General features: G+C 40.2%; 1 protein-coding gene across 4 annotated transcripts in view; it reads left to right on the forward strand.

Annotated features, from left to right (window-relative positions):
* Positions 1 to 22762, forward strand: part of EDEM3 (ER degradation enhancing alpha-mannosidase like protein 3) — an 89798-nt gene extending 67036 nt beyond the window's left edge. Inside the window, exons 20-21 of one of the 4 annotated variants that reach the window (XM_029229064.1) lie at positions 18839 to 19269; positions 19868 to 21493. In XM_029229064.1, the coding sequence (XP_029084897.1) occupies positions 18839 to 19248 (410 nt within the window). In that variant the 3' untranslated portion in view covers positions 19249 to 19269; positions 19868 to 21493. Of the gene's footprint in view, positions 1 to 18838 lie in introns of all 4 variants that reach the window. The other 3 variants (XM_029229066.1, XM_029229067.1, XM_029229065.1) reach the window with 3 other exon arrangements.
* The last annotated feature ends 616 nt before the right edge of the window (positions 22763 to 23378 follow it).

Here is a 23378-nt window from a genome sequence, read left to right on the forward strand (position 1 = left end):
TAGTATACTCTGAAGTCAAGGAGCCTGATTCCTCCAGCTCCGTTTTTCTTTCTCAAGATTGCTTTGACTATTCAGAGTCTTTTGTGTTTCCATACAAATTGTGAAATTTTTTGTTCTAGTTCTGTGAAAAATGCCAGTGGTAGTTTGATAGGGATTGCATTGAATCTGTAGATTGCTTTGGGTAATAGAGTCGTTTTCACAATGTTGATTCTTCCAATCCAAGAACATGGTATATCTCTCCATCTATTTGTATCATCTTTAATTTCTGTCATCAGTGTCTTATAGTTTTCTGCATACAGGTCTTTTGTCTCCTTAGGTAGGTTTATTCCTAGGTATTTTAGTCTTTTTGTTGCAGTGGTAAATGGGAGTGTTCTCTTGATTTTACTTTCAGATTTTTCATCAGTGTATAGGAATGCCAGAGATTTCTGTGCATTAACTTTGTAACCTGCTACTTTACCAAATTCGTTGATTAGCTCTAGTAGTTTTCTTGTAGCATCTTTAGGATTCTCTATGTATAGTATCATGACATCTGCAAACAGTGACACCTTTACTTCTTCTTTTCCAATTTGGATTCCTTTTATTTCCTTTTCTTCTCTGATTGCGGCAGCTAAAACTTCCAAAATTATGTTGAATAATAGTGGTGAGAGTGGGCAACCTTGTCTTGTTCCTGATCTTAGTGGAAATGCTTTCAGTTTTTCACCATTGATGATGATGTTGATAGTGGGTTTATCACATACGGCCTTTATTGTGTTGAGGAAAGTTCCCTCTATGCCTACTTTCTGCAGGGTTTTTATCATAAATGGGTGTTGAATTTTGTCAAAAGCTTTCTCTGCATCTATTGAGATGATCATATGGTTTTTCTCCTTCAGTTTGTTAATATGGTGTATCACATTGATTGATTTGCGTTTATTGAAGAATCCTTGCATTCCTGGGATAAACCCCACTTGATCATGGTGTATGATCCTTTTAATGTGCTGTTGGATTATGTTTGCTAGTATTTTGTTGAGGATTTTTACATCTTTGTTCATCAGTGATATTGGCCTGTAGTTTTCTTTCTTTGTGACATCCTTGTCTGGTTTTGGTATCAGGGTGATGGTGGCCTCATAGAATGAGTTTAGGAGTGTTCCTCCCTCTGCTCTATTTTTAAAGAGTTTGAGAAGGATAGGTGTTAGCTTTTCTCTAAATGTTTGGTAGAATTCGCCTGTGAAGCCATCTGGTCCTGGGCTTTTGTTTGTTGCAAGATTTTTAATCACAGTTTCACTTTCAGTGCTTGTGATTGGTCTATTCATATTTTCTATTTCTTCCTGGTTCAGTCTCGGCAGGTTGTGCATTTCTAAGAATTTATCCATTTCTTCCAGGTTGTCCATTTTATTGGCATAGAGTTGCTTGTAGTAATTTCTCATGATCCTTTGTATTTCTGCAGTGTCAGTTGTTACTTCTCCTTTTTCATTTCTAATTCTATTCATTTGAATCTTCTCCCTTTTTTTCTTGATTAGTCTGGCTAATGGTTTATCAATTTTGTTTATCTTCTCAAAGAACCAATTTATAGTATTATTGATCTTTGCTATTGCTTCCTTCATTTCTTTTTCATTTATTTATGATGTGATCTTTACAATTTCTTTCCTTCTGCTAACTTTTGGGTTGTTATGTTCTTCTTTCTCTAGTTCCTTTAGGTGTAAAGTTAGGTTGTTTATTTGAGATGTTTCCTGTTTCTTAAGGTAGGATTGTATTGCTATAAACTTCCCTCTTAGAACTGCTTTTGCTGCATCCCATAGGTTTTGAGTCATTGTGTTCTCATTGTCATTTTTTTCTAGGTATTTTTTGATTTCCTCTTTGATTTCCTCAGTGATCTCTTGGTTATTAAGTAGTGTATTGTTTAGCCTCCATGTGTTTGTATTTTTTACAGATTTTTTCCTGTAATTGATATCTAGTCTCATAGCATTGTGGTTGGAAAAGATACTTGATACAATTTCAATTTTAAGTTTACCAAGGCTTGATTTGTAACCCAAGATATGACCTATCATGGAAAGTGTTCCATGAGCACTTGAGAAGATAGTGTGTTCTGTTGTTTTTGGATGGAATGTCCTATAAATATCAATTAAGTCCATCTTGTTTAATGTATCATTTAAAGCTTGTGTTTCCTTATTTACCTTCATTTTGGATGATGTCCATTGGTGAAAGTGGGGTGTTAAAGTCCCCTACTGTAGTTGTGTTACTGTCCATTTCCCCTTTTATGGCTGTTAGCATTTGCCTTATGTACTGAGGTGCTCCGATGTTGGGTGCATAAATATTTACAATTGTTATATCTTCTTTTTGGATCGATCCCTTGATCATTATGTAGTGTCCTTCTTTGTCTCTTGTAATAGTTTTTATTTTAAAGTCTATTTTGTCTGATATGAGAATTGCTACTGCAGCTTCCTTTTGATTTCCATTTGCATGGAATATCTTTTTCCATCCCCTGACTTTCAGTCTGCATGTGTCCCTAGGTCTGAAGTGGGTTTCTTGTAGACAGCATATATACTGGTCTTGTTTTTGTATCCATTCAGCCAATCTATGTCTTTTGGTTGGACCATTTAATCCATTTACATTTAAGGTAATTATTGATATATATGTTCCTATTACCATTTTCTTAATTGTTTTGGGTTTCTTATTGTAGGTCTTTTCCTTCTCTTGTGTTTCTTGCCTAGAGAAGTTCCTCTAGCATTTGTTGTAAAGCTGGTTTGGTGGCGCTGAATTCTCTTAGCTTTTGCTTGTCTGTAAAGGTTTTAATTTCTCCATCGAATCTGAATGAGATCCTTGCTGGGTAGAGTAATCTTGGTTTTAGTTTCTTCCCTTTCATCACTTTAAATATGTTCTGCCACTCCCTTCTGGCTTGCCGAGTTTCTGCTGAAAGATCACCTGTTAACCTATGGGGATTCCCTTGTTTGTTATTTGTTGTTTTTCCCTTGCTGCTTTTAATAGTTTTTCTTTGTATTTAATTTTTGATGGCTTGATTAATATGTGTCTTGGTGTGTTTCTCCTTGGATTTATCCTGTATGGGACTCTGTGTGCTTCCTGGACTTGAGTAACTATTTCCTTTCCCATATTAGGGAAGTTTTCAACTATAATCTCTTCAAATATTTTCTCAGTCCCGTTTTCTCTTCTTCTTCTGCGACCCCTATAATTTGCATGTTGGTGTGTTTAATGTTGTCCCTGAGGTCTCTGAGACTGTCCTCAGTTCTTTTCATTCTTTTTTCTTTATTCTGCTCTGCAGTAGTTATTTCCACTATTTTATCTTCCAGGTCACTTATCCGTTCTTCTGCCTAAGTTATTCTGCTATTGATTCTTTCTAGAGAATTTTGAATTTCATTTGTTGTGTTGCTCATCATTGTTTGCTCTTTAGTTCTTCTGGATCCATGTTAAATGTTTCTTGTATTTTCTCCATTCTGTTTCCAGGAGTTTGGATCATCTTTACTATCATTACTCTGAATTCTTTTTCAGGTAGACTGCCTATTTCCTCTTCATTTGTTTGGTCTGGTGGGTTTTTACCTTGCTCCTTCGTCTGCTTTGTGTTTCTCTGTCTTCTCATTTTGCTTAACTTACTGTGTTTGGGGTCTCCGTTTTGCAGGCTGCAGGTTCGTAGTTCCCGTTGTTTTTGGTGTTTGTCCCCAGTGGCTAAGTTTCTTTCAGTGGGTTGTGTAGGCTTCCTGGTGAAGGGGACTAGTGCCTGTGTTCTGGTGGATGAGGCTGCATCTTGTCTTTCTGGTGGGCAGGTCCACGTCTGGTGGTGTGGTTTGGGGTGTCTGTGACCTTATTATGATTTTAGGCAGGCTTTCTGCTGGTGGGTGGGGTTGTGTTCCTGTCTTGCCAGTTGTTTGGCATAAGTTGTCCATCACTGTAGCTTGCTGGTCCTTGAGTGGAGCTGGGTCTGTCATTGAGATGGAGATCTCTGGGAGATTTTCGCCATTTGATATTACATGGAGCTGGGAGGTCTCTGGTGGACCAATTTCCTGAACTCGGCTTTCCCACCTTAGAGGCACAGGCTTGACACCAGCCAGTGCACCAGGACCCTGTCATCCACATGGCTCAGAATAAAAGGGAGAGGAAAAAAAAAGAAAGAAAGAATAAATAAATAAATAAAATAAAGTTATTAAAATAAAAAATAATTATTAAAAAGTAATTTTAAAAAAGGAAGAAAGAAGAGAGCCACCCAACCAAAAAACGAAATCAACCAACGATAAGAAGCACTAAAAACTATACTAAAAAAAAAACGGACAGCCAGAACCCTAGGACAAGTGGTAAAAGCAAAGCTATACAGAGAAAATCACACACAGAAGCATACACATACACTCTCACAAAAAGAGAAGAAGAAAAAAAATATGCATATCATTGCTTCCAAAGTCCACCACCTCAATTTGGGATGATTTGTTGTCTATTCAGGTATTCCAGAGATGCAGGGTACATCAAGTTGATTGTGGAGATTTAATCCGCTGCTCCTGAGGCTGCTGGGAGAAATTTCCATTTCTCTTCTTTGTTCCCACACCTCCTGGGATTCAGCTTTGGATTGGCCCCACCTCTGCATATAGGTCACCTGAGGACATCTGTTCCCACTCAGACAGGATGGGGTTAAAGTAGCAGCTTATTAGGGGGCTCTGGCTCACTCAGGCAGGGGGTAGGGAGGGGTACGGAATGCAGGGTGAGCCTGTGGCGGCAGAGGCCGGCGTGACGTTGCACCAGCCTGTGGCACGCCGTATTTTCTCCCAGGGAAGTTGTCCCTGGATCATGGGACCCTGGCAGTGGCGGGCTGCACAGGCTCCTGGGAGGCGAGGTGTGGAGAGTGACCTGTGCTCTCACACAGGCTTCTTGGTCGCTGCAGGAGCAGCCTTAGTGTCTCATGCCCATCTCTGGGGTCCTTGCTGATAGCCACGGCTTGCACCTATCTTTGGAGCTCGTTTAGGTGGTGCTCTTAATCCCCTCTCCTCACGCACCGCAAAACAAAGAGGCAAGAAAAAGTCTCCTGCTTCTTCGGCAGTTGCATACTTTTTCCCGTACTCCCTCCCGGCTAGCTGTGGCACACTAGCCCCCCCCCCCCCAGGCTGTGTTCACACAGCCAACCCCGGTCTTGTCCCTGGAATCTGACCTCGGAAGCCGGAGCCTCAGCTCCCAGCCCCCACCTGCCCCGGCAGTTGAGCAGACAAGCCTCTTGGGCTGGTGAGTGCTGGTCAGCACCTCGGGAATCTCTCCCTCTCCGCTTTGCCCTCTGCACCCTGTTACTGCACTCTCCTCTGTGGCTCCGAAGCTTCTACCCCTCCCCGCCACCCACCGTCTCCACCAGTGAAGGGCCTTCCTAGTGTGTGGAAACTTTTCCTCCTTCACAGCTCCCTCCCACTGGTGCAGGTCCCGTCCCTATTCTTTTGTCTCTGTTTTTTCTTTTGCCCTACCCAGGTACTTGGGGAGTTTCTTGCCTTTTGGGAGGTCTGAGGTCTCCTGCCACCATTCAGTAGGTGTTCTGTAGGGGGTATTCCACATGTAGATGTATTTCTGATGTATTTGTAGGGAGGAAGGTGATCTCCACATCTTACTCTTCCGCCATCTTGAAGGTCTCCCCAGGGTGCATATATCTTTTAGAATTATGGTTTTCTCCAGATATATGCCCAGGAGTGGGATTGCTGGATCATATGGTAGTTCTGTTTTTGTTTTTTTAAGGAACCTCCATACTGTTCTCCATAGTGGCTGCAGCAATTTACATTCCCACCAGTAGTGTAGGAGGGTTCCCTTTTCTCCACACCCTCTCCAGCATTTATTGTTTGTAGACTTTTTGATGATGGCCATTATGACCTGTGTAAGGTGACACCTCATTGTAGTTTTGATTTGCATTTCACTAATAATTAGCAATGCTGAGCATCTTTTCATGTGCCTGTTGGCCATCTGTATGTCTTGTTTGGAGAAATGTCTGTTTAGATCTGCCCATATTTTGATTGGATTGTTTGGTTTTTGGTATAGGGCTGCATGAGCTAGTTGTGTATTTTGGAGATGAATCCCTTATCAGTAGCATCATTTGCAAATATTTTCTCCCATTCTGTGGGTGGTCTTTTCATTTTGTTTATGGCTTCCTTTGCTGTGCAAAAGTGTTTAGGTTAAATTATGTCCCATTTGTTTATTTTAGTTTTTATTTTCATTACTCTAGGAGGTGGATCCAAAAAGATATTGCTACGATTTATGTCAAAGAGTGTTCTGCCTGTGTTTTCCTCTAAGAGTTTTACAGTATCCTGCTTTACATTTAGGTCTTTAAACCATTTTGAGGGGTTTTTTTTTTGGGTCGTGTTAGAGAATGTTCGTATTTCATTCTATTATGTATAGCTGTCCAGTTTTCGTAACACCACTTATTTAAGAGACTGTCTTTTCTCTGTTGTATATTCTTGCCTCCTTTGTCATAGATTAATTGACCATAGGTGTGTGGATATATTTCTGGGCTTTCTGTCCTGTTCCATTGATCTGTATTTCTGTTTTTGTGCCAGTACCATACAATTTTGATTACTATATCTTTGTAGTATAGTTTGAAGTCAGGGAATCTGAATCCTCCAACTCAATTTTTACTTCTCAGGATTGCTTTGGCTATTTGGGGTCTTTTGTATTTCTATACAGATTTCAAATTTTTTTGTTCTAGTTTTGTGAAAAATGCCACTGGTAATTTGATAGGGATTGCACTGAATCTGTAGATTGCTTTAGGAAGTATAGTCATTTTGACAATATTAATTTTTCCAATCCGAGAACATGGTATATTTTTCCATTTGTTTGAGTCATCTTTGATTTCTTTCATCAACATCTTATAGTTTTCAGAGGACAGGTCTTTTGCCTCCTTAGGTAGGTTTTTTCCTAGGTATTTTATTCTTTTTGGTGTGATGATAAATGGGATTGTTTCCTTGATTTCTTTTTCTGATCTTTTGTTGTCAGTGTATAGGAATGCAAGAGATTTCTATGTTTTAATTTTGTATCCTGCAATTTTACTGAATTTATTGATGAGCTCTAGTAGTTTTCTGGTAGCCTCTTTAGGATTTTCTATGTATTGTATCGTGTCATCTGCACACAGTGACAGTTTTACTTCTTCTTTTCCAATTTGGATTCCTTTTATTTCTTCTCTGATTGCCAAAACTATGGACTTCCAAAACTATGTTGAATAAAAGTGGTGAGAGTGGACATCCTTGTCTTGTTCCTGATCTTAGAGGAAATGTTTTTAGCTTTTTACTTTTGAGAGTGATGTTAGGTGTGGGTTTGTCATATATGGCCTTTATCACGTTGAGGTAGGTTCCCTCTATTCCCATTTTCTGGAGTTTTTATCATAAATTCGTGTCGTATTTTGTCAAAAGCTTTTCTTGCATCTATTGAGATGATCATATGGTTTTTATTCTTTAGTTTGTTAATGTGGTATATCACAATAATTGATTTGCATATGTTGAAGAATCCTTGCATCCATGGGATAAATCCCACTTGAACATGGTGTCTGATCCTTTTAAGGTATTGTTGGATTCAGTTTGCTAGTATTTTGTGGAGGATTTTTGCATCTATGTTCATCAGTGATATTGGCCTGTAATCTTTTTTTGTGATATCTTTATCTGGTTTTGGTATCAGGGTGATGATGGCCTCATAGAATGAATTTGGGAGTGTTCCTTCCTCTGCAGTTTTTTGGAAGAGTTTCAGTTTCTAAATGTTGGATAGAATTCGCCTGTGAAGCCATCTGGTCCTGGACTTTTGTTTGTTGAAAGTTTTTTAATCACAATTTCAGTACTTGTGATTGGTCTGTTCATATTTTCTATTTCTTCCTGGTTCAGTCTTGGAAGGTTGTACCTTTCTATGATGTCAGTTTCTTCTAGGTTGTCCATTTTATTGGAATATAGTTGCTTGTAGTAGTCTCTTATGATCCTTTGTATTTATGTGGTATCCATTGTAACTTCTTTTTCATTTCTTATTTTATTGACTTGAGCCCTCTCCCTTCTTTTCTTGATGAGTCTTGTTAATGGTTTATAATTTTTGTTTATCTTCTCAAGGAACCAGCTTTTAGTTTCATTGATCTTCTCTATTGTTTTCTTCATCTCCATTTCATTTATTTCTGCTCTCATATTTATGATTTCTTTCCTTGTAACTTTTAGTTTTGTTTGTTCTTGGTCTAGTTGCTTTAGGTATAAGGTTAGGTTGCTTTTTGGAGATTTTTCTTGTTTCCTGAGGTAAGATTACTATAAACTTTCCTCTTAGAACTGTTTTTGCTGCATCCCATAGGTTTTGGATTGTCATGTTTTCATTGTCATTTCTCTTGGTATTCTTTGATTTCCTCTTTGACTTCTTCAGTGATCCATTGGTTGTTTAGTAACATATTGTTTAGCCTCCACGTGCTTGTGTTTTTTATTTTCTTGAAATTGATTTCTAATCTCGTAGTGTTGCTGTTTGAAAAGATGCTTGATATGATCTCAGTTTTCTTAAATTTACTGAGGCTTGATTTGTGGCTCATGATGTGATCTAGTCTGGAAAATTTTCCATGTGCACTTGAGAAGAAAGTGTATTCTGCTGCTTTTGGATGGAATGTTCTGTAAATACCAAGTCTGTTTGGTCTAATGTGTCATATAAGGCCTGTGTTTCCTTATTGATTTTCTGTCTGGATGATCTGTCTGTTGATGAAAGTGGGGTGTTAAATGCCCCCACTATTATTGTGCTACTGTCGATTTCTCCTTTTATGGCTGTTAGCGTTTGCCTTACGTATTGAGGTGCTCCTATGTAGGGTGCATATATATTTACAATTGTTATATCTTCTCTTTTGATTGATCCCTTGATTGTTACTTAGTGTCCTTCTTTGTCTCTTGTAATAGTCTTTGTTTTAAAGTCTATTTTGTCTGATAGGAGTATTACTACTCCAGTTTTCTTTTGATTTCCATTTGCGAATATCTGTTTCCATTCCCTCCCTTTCAGTGTTTATGTGTCTCTAGATCTGAAGTGGGTCTCTTGTAGACAGCATATATAGGGGTCTAGCTTTTGTATCCCTTCAGCCAGTCTATGTCTTTTGGTTGGAGCATGTAATCCACTTACATTTAAGGTAATTATTGATATATATGTTCTTATTGCCATTTTGTTAATTGTTTAGGAATTGTTTTTGTAGGTCTGTTTTCTTCCCTTCCTCTTTTGCTCTCTTCTCTTGTGATTTGATGACTATCTTTAGTGTTATGTTTGGATTGCTTTTTCTTTTTTGTGTGTGTATCTCTTGTGATTTGATGACTATCTTTAGTGTTATGTTTGGGTTGCTTTTTCTTTTTTGTGTGTGTATATATTGTAGATTGTTGGTTTGCGGTTCCCATGAGGTTTTGATATAGGAGTCTATATATATATATATATATATATATATGTTTACACACAAGACTTTTTAAAGTTGCTGGTCTCTTAATTTCAAATGCATTTCCAGTATCCTGCATTTGTACTCTCTTCTCATGATTGCTGGTTTTGATATCATATTTTTGTGTGGATGATTTCCTACCTTTATGTTTGCCTTTACTGGTGAGCTTTCCCATTCATAATTTTCTTGTTTCTAGTTGTAGGCCTTTTCTTTTCCACCTAGAGAACTTCCTTTAGGATTTGTTGTAGAGCTGGTTTGGTGGTGCTGAATTCTCTTAGCTTTTGCTTGTCTGTAAAGCTTTTCATTTCTCCATCAAATCTGAACGAGAGAGAGCCTTGATGGGTAGAGTATTCTTGGTTGAAGTTTCTTTCCTTTCATCACTTTAAATATATCAATGCCACCTTTCTTCTGGCCTGCAGAGTTTCTGCTGAAAAATCTGCTAATAACCTTATGGGGATTTCCTTGTATGTTATTTGTTGCTTTCCCTTGTTCCTTTTAATATTTTTTCTTTGTCTTTAATTTTTGTCAGTTTGATTAATATGTGTCTTGCCTTGTTCCTCCTTGGGTTTATCTTGTATGGGACTGTCTGCGCTTCCTGGAGTTGAGTGAATGTTTCCTTTCTCATGTTAAGGAAGTTTTCCGCTATCATCTCTTCAAATATTTTGTCAGGTCCTTTCTCTCTCTCTTCTCCTTCTGGGACCCCTATAATGCGAATGCTGGTGTGTTTAACGTTGTCCCAGAGGTCCCTTAAACTGTCGTCACTTCCTTTCATTCTTTTTTCTTTATTCTGTTCCACGGCAATGATTTCCACCGCTGTGTCTTCCAGCACACTTATTCGTTCTTCTGCCTCATTTATTCTGCTGTTGTTTCCTTCTAGTGTATTTTTTCATTTCAGTTATTGTATTATTCATCTCTGTTCTTTAAGTCCTCTATGTCTTTGTTAAACATTTCTTGTATCTTCTTGGTCTGTGCCTCCATTCTTTTTCTGAGATCTTGGACCACCTTTAATGTCATTACTCTGAATTCTTTTTCAGGTAGATTGACTATCTCTAATTCACTTAGTTGTTCTTCCGAGTTTTTATCTTGTTCCTTAGTTTAAAACATACTTCTCTGCCGTCTCATTTTGTCTAACTTACTGTGTTTGTGGTCTCCTTTCCACAGGCTGCAGGATTGTAGTTCCTCTTGCTTCTGGTGCCTGTCCCCTGGTGGATGAGGTTGGTCCAGTGGCTTGTGCAGGCTTCCTGGTGGGAGGGACTGGGGCTCTCCACTGTTTGGTGGAGCTGGGTCTTGTCCCTCTGGTGGGTAGGACTGTGTCAAGGGGTGTGTATAGAGGTGGCTGTGAGCTCAGTACAACTTCAGGCAGCCTGTCTGCTGATTGGTGGAGCTGTGTTCCACCCCTGCTGATTGTTTGGCCTAGGCGTTCCACCACTGGAGCCTGCAGGCTGTTGGGTGGGGCCAGGTCTCAGTACCAAAATGGCGACCTCCAGGAGAGCTCGGCTGACCAATATTCCTTGGAGCCTCCACCACCAGTGTCCTTGCCCCCACAGTGAGCCACATCCAACCCCCACCTCCCCAGTAGACCCTCCAAGATCCTCATGTAGGTCTAGCTCTGGCTCCTATGGAGTCACTAGTTTGTGCTGGGTTCTAGTGCACGTGAAATCTTGTGTACACCCTCAAGAGTGGAATCTCTGTTTCCTTCAGTCCTGTGGAGCACCTGCACTCAAGTCCTGCTGGGCTTCAAAGCCAAATGCCCTGGGGGCTCTGTCTCCCAATGCCAGCCCCCCAGGCTGGGGAGCCTGACAAGGGGCTCAGAACTTACTGCTGCAGGAGTACCTCTGCCATATAATGATTTTCCAGTTTTGTGGGTTGCCCACCTAGTGACTATGAGATTTGATTATATTGCAAAAGCTCCTCCTACCATCTCATTGTAGCTTCTTCTTTGTCTTTGGATGTACCTTTTTTTTGTAGGTTCCAGTCTTTTGTTGATGGTTGTTCAGCAGTTAGTTGTGGTTTTAGTGTTTTCATGAGAAGAGGTGAGCTCAAGTCCTTCTCCTCCACCATCACGTCCAGAATCAAGGGGTGCTTTTGGTTTGGATGCTTGCTGCTTCTTTCCTAAGCGTGTGCTGGCCGTTACCCCGTGATATGGGATGTTTAGGTGCGGTGGCCTGTGTGCATTCCCTGTACGGTGGGGCAGCAATTCGTGCCCACCTGCGGGACTCCCAGCAGTGGCAGTGGGCTGTGAGTGCCCAGAACAGCAGGGGCAAGTGCTTGCAGTCTGCTCGTGGGTCCCCTAACTGTGGCGGCGGCCCACGCACCCCTGGAACAGCAGGGGCAGCAACTGGCGCCTGCTCCTGGGTCGCCTAGCGTCAGCAGCTGCCCTTGCACTCCCAGGACAGCAGGGGCAGTGCTTGGCACCCACTGCGGTGTCTCCCAGCAGTGGTGACGTCCCGGGGCAGCTGGGAAAGTGATTGGCGCCTGCTTGCAGGTTTCCCAATGGTGGAGGTGGCTGGCACACTCCCGGGACAGCTGGGGCAGCACTTGGTGCCTGCTCACAGGTTGTTTAGCTGTGGCAATGGCCCATGCCCATCTCTGGAGCCCACAATGGCAGCAGTGGCTTGTGCCTGCACCTGGAGCTCGTGTAGGTGGCGTCCTGTTGCCTGAGAGCCCACACGCACAGAAAGAAGCTCCTATGGCAGTCCTGTACCTCTCCTCGTGTGCCCCCCAACAATGGTGCCTTGCCTGTCTGTCAGGCCCAGACCTCTTCCAAGTGTATCCTCAGGTGCTACACTCCAGCCTCTTCAGGCTGTCTCCCTGCAGCCAACCCTTGGTCCTCTCCCTGGGTCTGACCTCCAGAGCCAGAGCTTCAGCATCCAGCCCCTGTCCATACCAGCAGATGAGCATCTCAGGCTGGGGAACGTAGGGTGGTGGTACCAACCACCTGTGCAGGTCTCTGTCTGTTTTGCCTTCTGCAGACTGGTTGCTGCACTTTCCTCTGAGTCTCCAAAGCACCCCCTCTGTCCAGGCTGATCTCCCCACTGGTGAAGGGACTTCCCAGGGTGGGGGAACGTTTCCTTCTTCACACCTCCCTCCCTGGGGCACAAGTCCCATCGTGATTCCTTTCTCTCTTTTTTTTTCCTTTCATCCCACTTGTTTACGTGGAGGTTTTCTTGCCCTTTCAGAAGTCTGGGTTCTGCCAGCATTCAGTAGATGTTCTGTGTGAATCGTTCCACTTGTAGATGTGTTTTTGATGTATTTGTGGCAGAAGGTAAGCTCCACGTCCTACTCCTCTGCCATCTTGATTCCTGCCTGATTATTTTTTTATTGTTTTTTTAATCTCTGTTTATTTCCTCTCTGATCTTTATTATCTCCTTCCTTCTGTTGACTTTAGGTTTTGTTTGTTCTTTTTCTAATTCTTTTAGGTGGTGGGTTAGGTTGTTTATTTGAGACTTTTCTTGTTTCTTAAAGAAGGCCTGTATCACTATGAACTTCCCTCTAAGAGCTGCTTTTGCTACATCCTATGTTATTTGTATGGTTGTGTTTTCATTGTCGTTTACCTCAAAGTATTTATTTTTGGCTGTGTCAGGTCTTAGTTGAGGCACGCGGGATCTTCATTTCAGCAAACGGGCTTCTCTCTAGTTGTGGCACACGGTCTTCTCTCTAGTTGTGGCGTGTGGGTTTTCTCTCTGTAGTTATGACAATCAGGCTCCAGAGTGTGTGGGCTGTGTAGTTGTGGCACACAGGCTCTCTAGTTGAGGCCCGTGGGCTCAGTAGTTGTGACACCCAGCTTAGTTGCCCCACAGCATTTGGGATCTTAGTTCCCTGACCAGGAGTTGAACCCACGTCCCCTGCATTGGAAGGCAGATTCTTTACCACTGGACCACTGGGGAAATGCATCAAAGTATTTTTTAATTTTTTTTCATCATTGTCCCATTGGTTTTGTAGTAGCATGTGGTTTAGTCTCCATGTAATTGTTTTTTCTCATTTCTTTTCTTGTGATTGTTTTCTAGTTTCATGCTGTTGTGGTCAGTAAAGATGCTTGAAATAATTTTTATACTCTTAAATTTGCTGAGGCTTGTTTTGTGGCCTAGTATGTGGTCAAACTTAAGAGAATGTTCTATATGCACTTGAAAAGAATGTGTATTCTGCTTTTTTGGGGTGTAATGTCCTGAAAATATCAATTAAGTCTAACTGTTCTATTGTATTATTTAGGATCTCTGTTGCCTTATTGATTTTCTGTCTCAAAGATCTTTTCATTGATGTGAGTGGGGTGTTAAAGTCTCCTACTATTATTGTATTCCCATCAGTTTCTCCCTTTATGTCTGTTAGTGTTTGTTTTATGTGTTTGGGTGCTATATTGGGTGCATATGTGTTGATAAGTGTAATATCCTCTCCTTGTATTGATCCTTTTATCATTATATCATGTCCTTCTTCATCTTTCTTTATAGCCTTTGTTTTAAAGTCTATTTTGCCTGATAAAAGAGTATTGCAACCCCTGCTTTCTTGTCATTTCCGTTTGAATGAAATATCTTTTTCCATCTCCTCATTTTCAATCTATGTGTGTCCTTTGCTCTAAAGTGGGTCTCTTGTAGAGAGCATATTTTAGGCCCTTGTTTTTCTAATCTAATCTGCCACTCTGTCTCTTTTGATTGGAGCATTTGATCCATTGACATTTAAGGTAATTATTGATAGATATGTATTTATTACCATTTTAAACCTTGTTTTCCTGTTGATTTTATATTTCTTCTTTGTCCCTTTCTTTTTCTTTTTCCTTTTGTGGTCTGATGATTTTCTTTTGTTTTATGAATCTGTTGTGATAGATTCATAAAATCTGGTTTTGGTTTTTGTGTATCTATTGTATGTTTTCGATTTGTGGTTACCCTGTTTTTCAAGTATATTAACCCCTTCCTATATCTGCTTGCTTTAGACTGGTAGTCATGTAGGCTCAAATACATTCTAGAAAAAAAAAATCTACGTTTTCTTACTCTCCTCCCCCACATTTTATGATTTTGATGTCCTCTTTTACATCTTCATCCTTTTGCTGTTCGTTGTGGTTATCATTGCTTTCACAGAAATTTTTTTTTAATTGTGATTTTAAAAAATCTGTGTATTGGCTTATTTAAATGATTTACTTTCCATTTATGATTTTTTCCCTAAAGATTCTAACTTTTTTTCTATTTAGAGAAGACCTTTCAATGTTTCCTTTAAGATAGGATAGGTTTAATATTGCTATATTCCTTTGGTTTTTGCTTGTCCAGGAAATTCTTTCTCTGATTTTAAATTTGATAATCTTGCTGGACAGAGTATCCTACGTTTCACATTTTTCCCTTTTAGGACTTTGAATGTACCTTGCCACTCCCTTCTGACCTGCAACGTTTCTGTAGAGAAAGCAACTGATATATAGCCTTATGGGGGTTTCCCTTGTAATTAACTCTGTTTTTCTCTTGCTGCCTTTAGAATCCTCTTTAACTTTTGCCATTTTTATTATGTCTTGGTGTAGGTCTGTTTGGGACCCTTTGTGCTTCCTGTACCTGGATATCTGTTCCCTTCGTTTGGTTTGGGAAGTTTTCAGCCATAGTGTCTTCAAAGACATCTTCAATCCTGTTTTCTCTCTCTCCTGGGATCCCTACTAAGTGTACATTGGCATGCTTTATTTATTCTTATATTGCTTTCTTACATTGCTTTCATTTTATTTTTCATGTGGCTTTCTGTTGTTCTGACTGGGTGATTTCCATTGTTCTATCTTCCAGATCACTTATTTGTTCTGCATTTTTTCTGCTATTCATTGCCTTTAGCTCAGCTTTTGTCTCAGTGAATAAGTTCTCTAATTTTTCTTGGTTCCTTTTTATAGTTTCTAGTAATAGTAATCTGCATTTCTATCAATAGTCCTTCTTATCTCCTTTTTGAACTCGATGTCTGTTAGACTGAAGAGGCCTGTTTCATTGTTTGTTCTTTCAGGGGAATTCTCTTGATCTTAATAATTGGGAGTGGTTCCTCTGCTTCTTCATTTTACTTATACTTCTGTTGCTCTATGAGTTTAGGAGAAACAATTATCGATGTCTTGGAGGGCTGTTTTTATGTGGGAGCATCCCTGTATAGCCTGTGTGGGTTTAATATTTTTTGGTGTGAGGGCTGTTTTTAGTGTGGATGCCTGTTGCCTCTTTCCTGTGTATGCTGGCTGTTATCCCCTTGATAGGAGGTGTGACTGGTGTTGTGACCAGAGCCTGCACTGGATATTGATCGGGGCCTCCTCTTTTGCTCTGTGGTTGTTACTGCCCTGTCAGGGGCTGGGTCTGTTCCCTAGCTGTTGGAGTAGAAGCCCCCAGATCCGTTTCTGAGCTGCAGTGTGAGGTAGGTGGGATTGGAGTGTTCCCACAGGGAGAGGAGCCACTGAGTATTCCTCTACCAGAGCTGTTCACCAGTGAGTGTGCTCTGTTGTGTCACCTGTCACCCACTGTGTGGGCTCACAAAGTATACTGCCCTCAGCCCCGTCTCAACCTTGGGAATGCTGGCAGTCAGCCCTGGTGTCCCTCAGGTGTTGTTTTCACAAGGCCACCAGCACAGACCCACTAAAGCCGGGTCCCAGGACTGTAGTAGTTGCACACCTGGACCTGCTGTGGGAGCCACGGAGGCAGCTCAAACCCAGGCCCAGCCCAGCCCCCATGCGCACGCACCCACAAAGCCCACAGCTGCAAGGCCAGACCCATCCCAGCATGGGAGCACCTGTCGTCTACTCGGATGCCCTGCAGATGCTCAGTTTACACAGCCAGCAGCGAAGGTGTAAGTACACGGCTCACACGGCTGCAGGGAGAGATTGCAACCCTGCATCCTAAGTCACGCGGCCCCTGGGGCTCAGCTGTGGTTTCAGGCCTGCTCCTGGGCGTGGGCAGCTCACTGGTGTCTGCTCCTGGGGCCTGCCGAGGTGGTGGTTGGTACAGGTGCCAGCCTAGGCGGTGGCTGGGACCCCTGAGCCTGCCCAGGGGGGAGCCCGAGGTGGCAGCTGGGTTGCAGGAATCTGCTGAGTCTGGAGCCCCTGAGGCTGTGGCTGGTGTGCAGTGTCCCGGAGTCTGTGGAGGCAGAGGCTGGCATGTGGAGAAAGGGGCTGCCATGGCACCCTTCCCTTTGTGCCCCACTTAACAATGGCTCTCCAGTTCTGTGGCAGGCCTGGGCTTCTGCAGACACCCCCGGCTGTAGCCGTACCACACTCCAGCCCCTTCAGGCTTTCTCTGCACGTCCAACAGCAGTCCTCTCCCTAGGTCTGTCCTCTAAACTCCGAGTATCAGCACTAGGCCCCTGCCCGTACCAGCGGACACACGTCTCAGGCTGGGGCGCGCAGGGTAGCGGTACAGCAGCCTGTGTGGGTCTCTCTCCTGCCTGCCACAAACTGGTTGTTGCACTCCCCTCTGCGCCCCTGAAGCTGCCTTTCTGTCCCAGCTGATCTGAGGGGGCTTCCCAGGGCGCAGGAGCCTTTCCTCTTTTCAGCTCCCTCCCAGGGGCATAGGTCCCGTCCCACTTCCTCTTTTTTTTCCCCCTTCGTCCTACCCGGTTACGTAGAGCTCTTTCTTGTCCTTTCAGGTGTTTGAGGTCTTCTGCCAGTGTTCAGTAGGTGTTCTGTGAGAATTGTTCCATTTGTAGATGTATTTTTGATGTATTTATTTGTGGGAGGAGGTGAGTTCCACGTTCTTCACCGCTACCATCTTCGTTGGAGCCTATACTATTGTTTTCTTATTCCATTTTATTAGCTAGATTTCCAAAATATTATATAACCCTAGAGTGATTTTTTGCCAAAATTACAGTCTTTATTACTAGAAGAAATAACCTTACACTTTTTCCTATTCTTCTAAGCTAGACTAGTGCAATCTAGAAACAAAGTTGAAGGTTCTTCTTTCCCTTCTCCCTCGAATTTAGGGTAGCCTAGCATAAATGAGCCCTAAGCAGCCAGACACTGCTTTCTCTTCTTTGGGCCCCACCATAGTTTGCCTTGATGTCAAATTAAAATGTACCCTTTCCACAGCTGAGAGAATGTGTGGGGACTCCTCCGCCTTGCCCTCCTTCCCCCTGACAAACCCCACCTAAGAACTATCTTAAACTTCCCTAGTCAGGTAATCCTACCTAATTAGGGTATATGTATACACACCCTCCTCTACCTCCCTGAATGCCTGTATTTTGCTTCAGTTTTTCTGGTTTTATAATAAGTCCATCTTCCCTTTCTTCTTTGACTAATTAACTCTGATTATCTTTTATATCACAGTTAAGTATCACTTTCTGAAGGAAGCCCTCAAATCTCCATATTCTTTCCTAACACCATGACATGTGTCACAGAGTTTTCTATTGTGTGATTATTCCTAAACGTTGTTCTCCCCAGCTGGACTGTAAGATTCAGAAGGGCAGGTCAGATGTTTGTTTTCACCTCGTTTTATCCCTAGCACCTTACACAGTGTCTGCCGCACGGTGGACACTCAGGAGCGCTTTACCAACTGCCTGCAGAGTCTGAGAATGCAGCATGTGGGTGTCGATGCTAATATTTAAGCACTTTCTTGTAGGAACCCTAAATAAAATGCCTCTAGTGGTTTTATTTTATATTCATTACAAGAAGTTTAAACTGCTTTTCATCTTTCCAGTGGATTTGATGATTATATCTTAGAATTCATAGATCTCCAATAATGAAATAGAAGTTTTGTAAATAATCTGGTTTTGTGTTTATGAAAATATTGCATTTGATCAATCACATTGATATCCATGAATCATTCAAAGTTTTGTATTATCTGCATTTTCATGGTTTACTGAGTGGGAATTTCACTTTTCAAAGAATATTATCTTAAAATACAGCAATGTCATGTGCTGTTTAAAAAGTATTCTATTTATAAAGACGCAGATGTAGAGAATGGACTTGAGGACACGGGGAGGGGAAATGTAAGCTGAGACAAAGTGAGAGAGGAGCATTGACATATATACACCACCAAATGTAAAATCGATAGCTAGTGGGAAGCAGCCGCATAGCACAGGGAGATCAGCTCGGTGCTTTGTGACCACCTGGAGGGGTGGGATAGGGAGGGTGGGAGGGAGATGCAAGAGGGAGGGGATATGGGGATATATGCATACATATAGCTGATTCACTTTGTTATACAGCAGAAACTAACACAACATCGTATAGCAGTTATACTCCAATAAAGATGTTTAAAATAAATAATTAAAATAAATAAAATGTATTCTATTTAATATGTTCTCATGTGCAGGCTTTCCTGAACTTAAATATTTAATCTGAGACATAATGCAAATTTATATGCATTTTCATAGTATTATTATTTAGTATATTTCTTGGCATTTACTAATACCCATTGAAGGCAGTCTTATTAGTTATTAGAGTCATTCTGCATTAACATGATTTTCTTTAACTTTTATTATCAAAACCAGTATGGTTTTGAGAATGTGATAGTACATGTTTTGTGGGGAAAGTAGCATGAAGTTTGTTTCTTTCATGTACAGATCCTGAGATGGAAAATGAAGAACAACCGTCCTCTGAAAATGATTCTCAGAATCAGAGTGCTGAACAGATTGCATCAAGTTCTCAGGAGGTTGATTTGGTTGATCAGGAGTCTCCTGAGGAAAGTTCTCTAAACTCTCACCCAGAATCTTTGTCTCCAGCAGATACGGACAATGCTGCAAGCATTTCTCCTTCTGAACAGAATTCTAATCCCACGGAAAACCATGAGACTACAAGTCTTGATGGTGAATGTACAGATTTAGATAACCAACTTAAAGAACAATCAGAAACTGAAGAGGATTCCAATCCTAATGTTAGCTGGGGTAAAAAGGTCCAACCTATAGACTCCATATTAGCAGACTGGAATGAAGATATAGAAGCATTTGAAATGATGGAGAAGGACGAGCTCTGACTCACTAAAGTCTACCTGGTGGTAGGTATTTCAAAAGAAAAGGTAAACTGTGGATAATAGGTACCCTGATACTAAGCAGGCTCTCTCATGGGAGGCTCTAAGTATGGTGATGAACAACCACGTTCTGACTGGGAGAGTCAGTTATCATAGGAATCTGGAACATGCTGTGTTAGAACTGACCTTGTTTATAACTGTCCCATCAAAAATGCAAACTCACAGTTTCCCCCTCAGGTGACAGCATTGCACCATCCTGCTGCATCTCAGGCCAGGAAAAGATTATTGGGCGTTTCTAGGAACCAGATTTCTGCACTCTCTAGACGGTAGATAAGAAACAAATTCAGTTAACTGTGAGGTGGGGAATACGAATTTGTACAACTTTCTAATTGAAGGAAGCTCTCGGTTTTCTTGGTTCTGGGGTTAGAGGCTCTTTGGGGAAAACACATAGGAGTATTTTGGGCATTCTGGTTATGCTGCCTTCACAGAAACACTCAAAAGTGACCTAAGTGGTTATGAAGCAAATACATTCATGGTGAAAACAGTCTTTGCTCATCATTTTCACTTGCTTCATTGTGTAACATGATCAAGATGACTTGATTTTTTTTTTTTCCCTCTTTAACAGTGTCCTTTTCATTTAAACCAAAGGTGAAGCCAGTGTACTTTCTCAGTGAGTTCTCTGCATAAAGACTAATCATTGGGACCAGGTAAAAAGGTCATATATCGTGGAAATTGGTTACTTAATACTTTTGAAAAATGGAGCAAGGGAGAAACTATAATGTTGCAATATGAACTTGCCATTGGGCCTTCCGTAAGGAAAGCTGTGACTACTCTGAAATGGAACTTAAAGTTATATCTTTGTAGGGTAAATTATAAATCTTTTCCAGTTCATTTCATTGGAGGTGATTACCTCTAGCCATCAGCCTTACTCCATCCCATGTTTAGAATGCATTTTGAGCCACAAGGCCTATGTTGCCAATAGCTGAATACATTTTGTTCCATTTTTCTATCTTAGGAAGCCATGATAAAACTGTGGTAGTGATCTAAAAATTCTGGAGTAACTACTATTTTTCCTCCTTTGAAACTAGTTTCTAAAGTTGCACCTAAGGAGTCTGTCACATTTTCTGTTGAATCATGGTTTTTTTAAGTTTGCTTTTTTTTTTTAAACAAATATTCCTTTTGATATGGACTTGAAAATTAGTCTACAGTAACCTGTGTAAAACACACAGTAGCAACTAACATATAGCCATATAGCTTAACGAGAATTTTTTTCCTTTGCGTGAGTGTGGGGGGGGGGGCAGTCTGGTGCTGGCCACATTTAAGTTTTAAAAACTTTGTTGTTGATATCTGTAGACAGCCCTGTAATTGAAATCATGGCTTTACTCATTTTATTTATTTTTTTAAACTTACCTGAACCAGTTCTAAAGGAATATTTGAGACTTAATTTCTTTTTTCTGTACCATGACATTGTATAACGACCCTTTTTCTTAAAACACAGTTTTTGAGGTACTGATGAACTTAAACTGTATATGGAGCTGTTAAAAGAACAGCAGTGCTGTATTGTAGTTATGTATATTCATGTACAGTATGTCTTAGATCCCAGGTAAACATGTTATTTTATAAGGGGATAAATAGCTGCTTTCAAAAATTCCAGCTAAACTTAATTGGGTCAGTGAGAAATAAACCTAATAGAGAATTCACTTTGAGGGGGGGGAAAAGAGGAGTATACCGGACCTTATTGGCCCTTAATTAAACCTGACACCAAAATGGATATTTTTAGTCTCTCTGCATGTGAAATTTGGTGTAAGAAGATAGAACTATAATACATATAGTATACAGAAGGATAGACATAGTGTTTTGTTCATCTTAGTTGCAAAGCTGCCAAAATAGCTGAAGCTTAATTACTTGACTTGCCTTGATTTATAGGACTGGGGCTTGGAGAAAAGGAGATGTTCCTTTAAGACTTGGATTACAGAAGCCGTATATACATTGATTTGATTTTCTTTTTGTATCTCAGAGCCATTGTTGTCTAAATCTAAATTTTCTAAGTTATCAAAGCAACATAATTTTATTTCCAGCAGAGATCTTGTGGCATACAAGGAAAAGCCAGCTTACTGCCACTTACCCTTTCTTTGGCCATTAGGGGGAGTTGTTGCAATTCATTGTGGTTTAGAAGCAAATTGCTGGCTTGTTTAGAAAAATGAATCCTTAAAAAAAAAAGGAAAAAAATTTAACAAATTATACTTAATACCCAGAAGGAATTATATGTGATTTTTCCCTAGCTAGGAAAAGAAGGTATAGTGTTCAGCTTCAAAACTCCAACATTGTCATTGACTCTCCATTCTTAATTGACATACTGCCACAAAGTTTTTTATTTCATTAAAAAATTTCAACATCATTAGGCATTTTAAAAAATGTTTTGTTTTTAAATCTTTTATAGCATTTTATTTACTTCCTAAAGATTCAGGGGATTCTATGTAACCCTGAATTTTAGAAACATCTGGTCTACCTCAGTTAGCTGCTGACTGCATAGAGATAGAGCTGAAGTGATCACCACAGCCATAAGATTGATTGACTAAGAAGGATTTATACAATGTTTACAAACCCGGAATCAAGTAAGGATTTTATCTGAAAGTTAAAAGTTAGATATTAGAGAAAGTATTTAATTCAGGTATTTTCAAGTTTTAAAACTTCACTTGTTTACCTACTAAAAATATAGTTTTTTCTGCTTAGGAAGGTCCATTAAAATGATATACCCTAATTTGCAGTGCTTTTCCCATAAAGTTTTAGATGTGAAAGAATTGTAATTTACCAGATATGTTTGGGATGGGATATTTTGTTGGGTAGGTTTTCTTTTTAACTTTTAATAGGCTTCCAACAAGAATACAGTTGTTTCAGAACAATTTTTTTTTAACATTATACTTTTCCCTTTTTCTTCACAGTGTTAAGAGGGTAAAATAAAAAATTGTGCACTCTGTGATTTTAACTTCTCTAATATGCTCTCGAGATTTTTTTAATTTAAATTACCATCTCACAGCCCTTATAATAGTAAAACCAGCATTTGTTCCCTCACCAAACCCCATGCCAAATTCATTATAAAGAAAGCTCAGCGTCAGTAATTCAAATAGTGCTTATAATTGTAGAGGCGGGGGTGGGGGCATTTAATAAATATTCCAACCGGTCGTTTTATGCACAAGGCTTCAGTCAGAACATAGAAAAAAATAACATTCTGTGAATGAAATATTGTATGTTCAGATTTTATAAAAGACATTTTTAAAAGCCCAATTTACAGCCGTATATTTTCTTATGATGTAATTTATGAAAAAGATGTCTGTACTAACAGGTGCTGTAACACTACTGTTGTTGGATTTTATTGTTTGGTGATAAATGTATACAATATTTCTAAGGGAAACTATGTACTGTGATGTAAAAGTCTGGGCAAAATGTATATAATCCTTGTATATAATTGTGTATTTGATTATAATGACTGATTGTAAAGATTAATAAAATATGTAAATATCCTGGTCTAGTTTTAATTTTAATTTTTAGCATCACTTTGCATATCTTTAATATCTTTAAACTTTTTTCACCACTGTCTTCCCTTTAATTTTCATTTTACCCTACGAGAGTAAATTTGGGGGACAACTTAGTATAGACATGCAAACATATGCTGAACAGTTCCACAACTCAACTAGGACCCTCAGAGTGGAGTTAGTAATTCACAGTGTCAATATTGGTAACGTGTTTATTTTTTGAGTTTACTAATATTTAATAAAATCATTTGTCCTTTTAATATTGTCATCAAGAGTAATACTGACCTGTCTTGTTAATTCCAGTGAGACCATTTCATTTAGCAGCCACTTTCAGATACTGTGATACTATGCTTTTCATCTGTACTGTTCCAGGGTTTCTGAACACAGATATCTTGAAAGATCTGATAATAATCACTATTATTTATTGATAATTGTTTTAAGATCAGCAAACTGAGAGTTGAACAAGTTCTAAGCATCTTACGTGAAGTCCGACATTTTGTGCCTGGGCAATGGAAAAGGAGCCCTGGTTTATTTCCAGAGCCTATGCTCCTTCCGGTGTGCCACCCTCTCCCTTCCTTTCTCAGTCCTTCTCACCCCCCATTT

Source organism: Monodon monoceros, unplaced genomic scaffold (assembly GCF_005190385.1).
Source record: "Monodon monoceros isolate NGI ecotype Baffin Bay Population unplaced genomic scaffold, NGI_Narwhal_1 Super_Scaffold_18, whole genome shotgun sequence".
NCBI lineage: Eukaryota > Metazoa > Chordata > Mammalia > Artiodactyla > Monodontidae > Monodon > Monodon monoceros.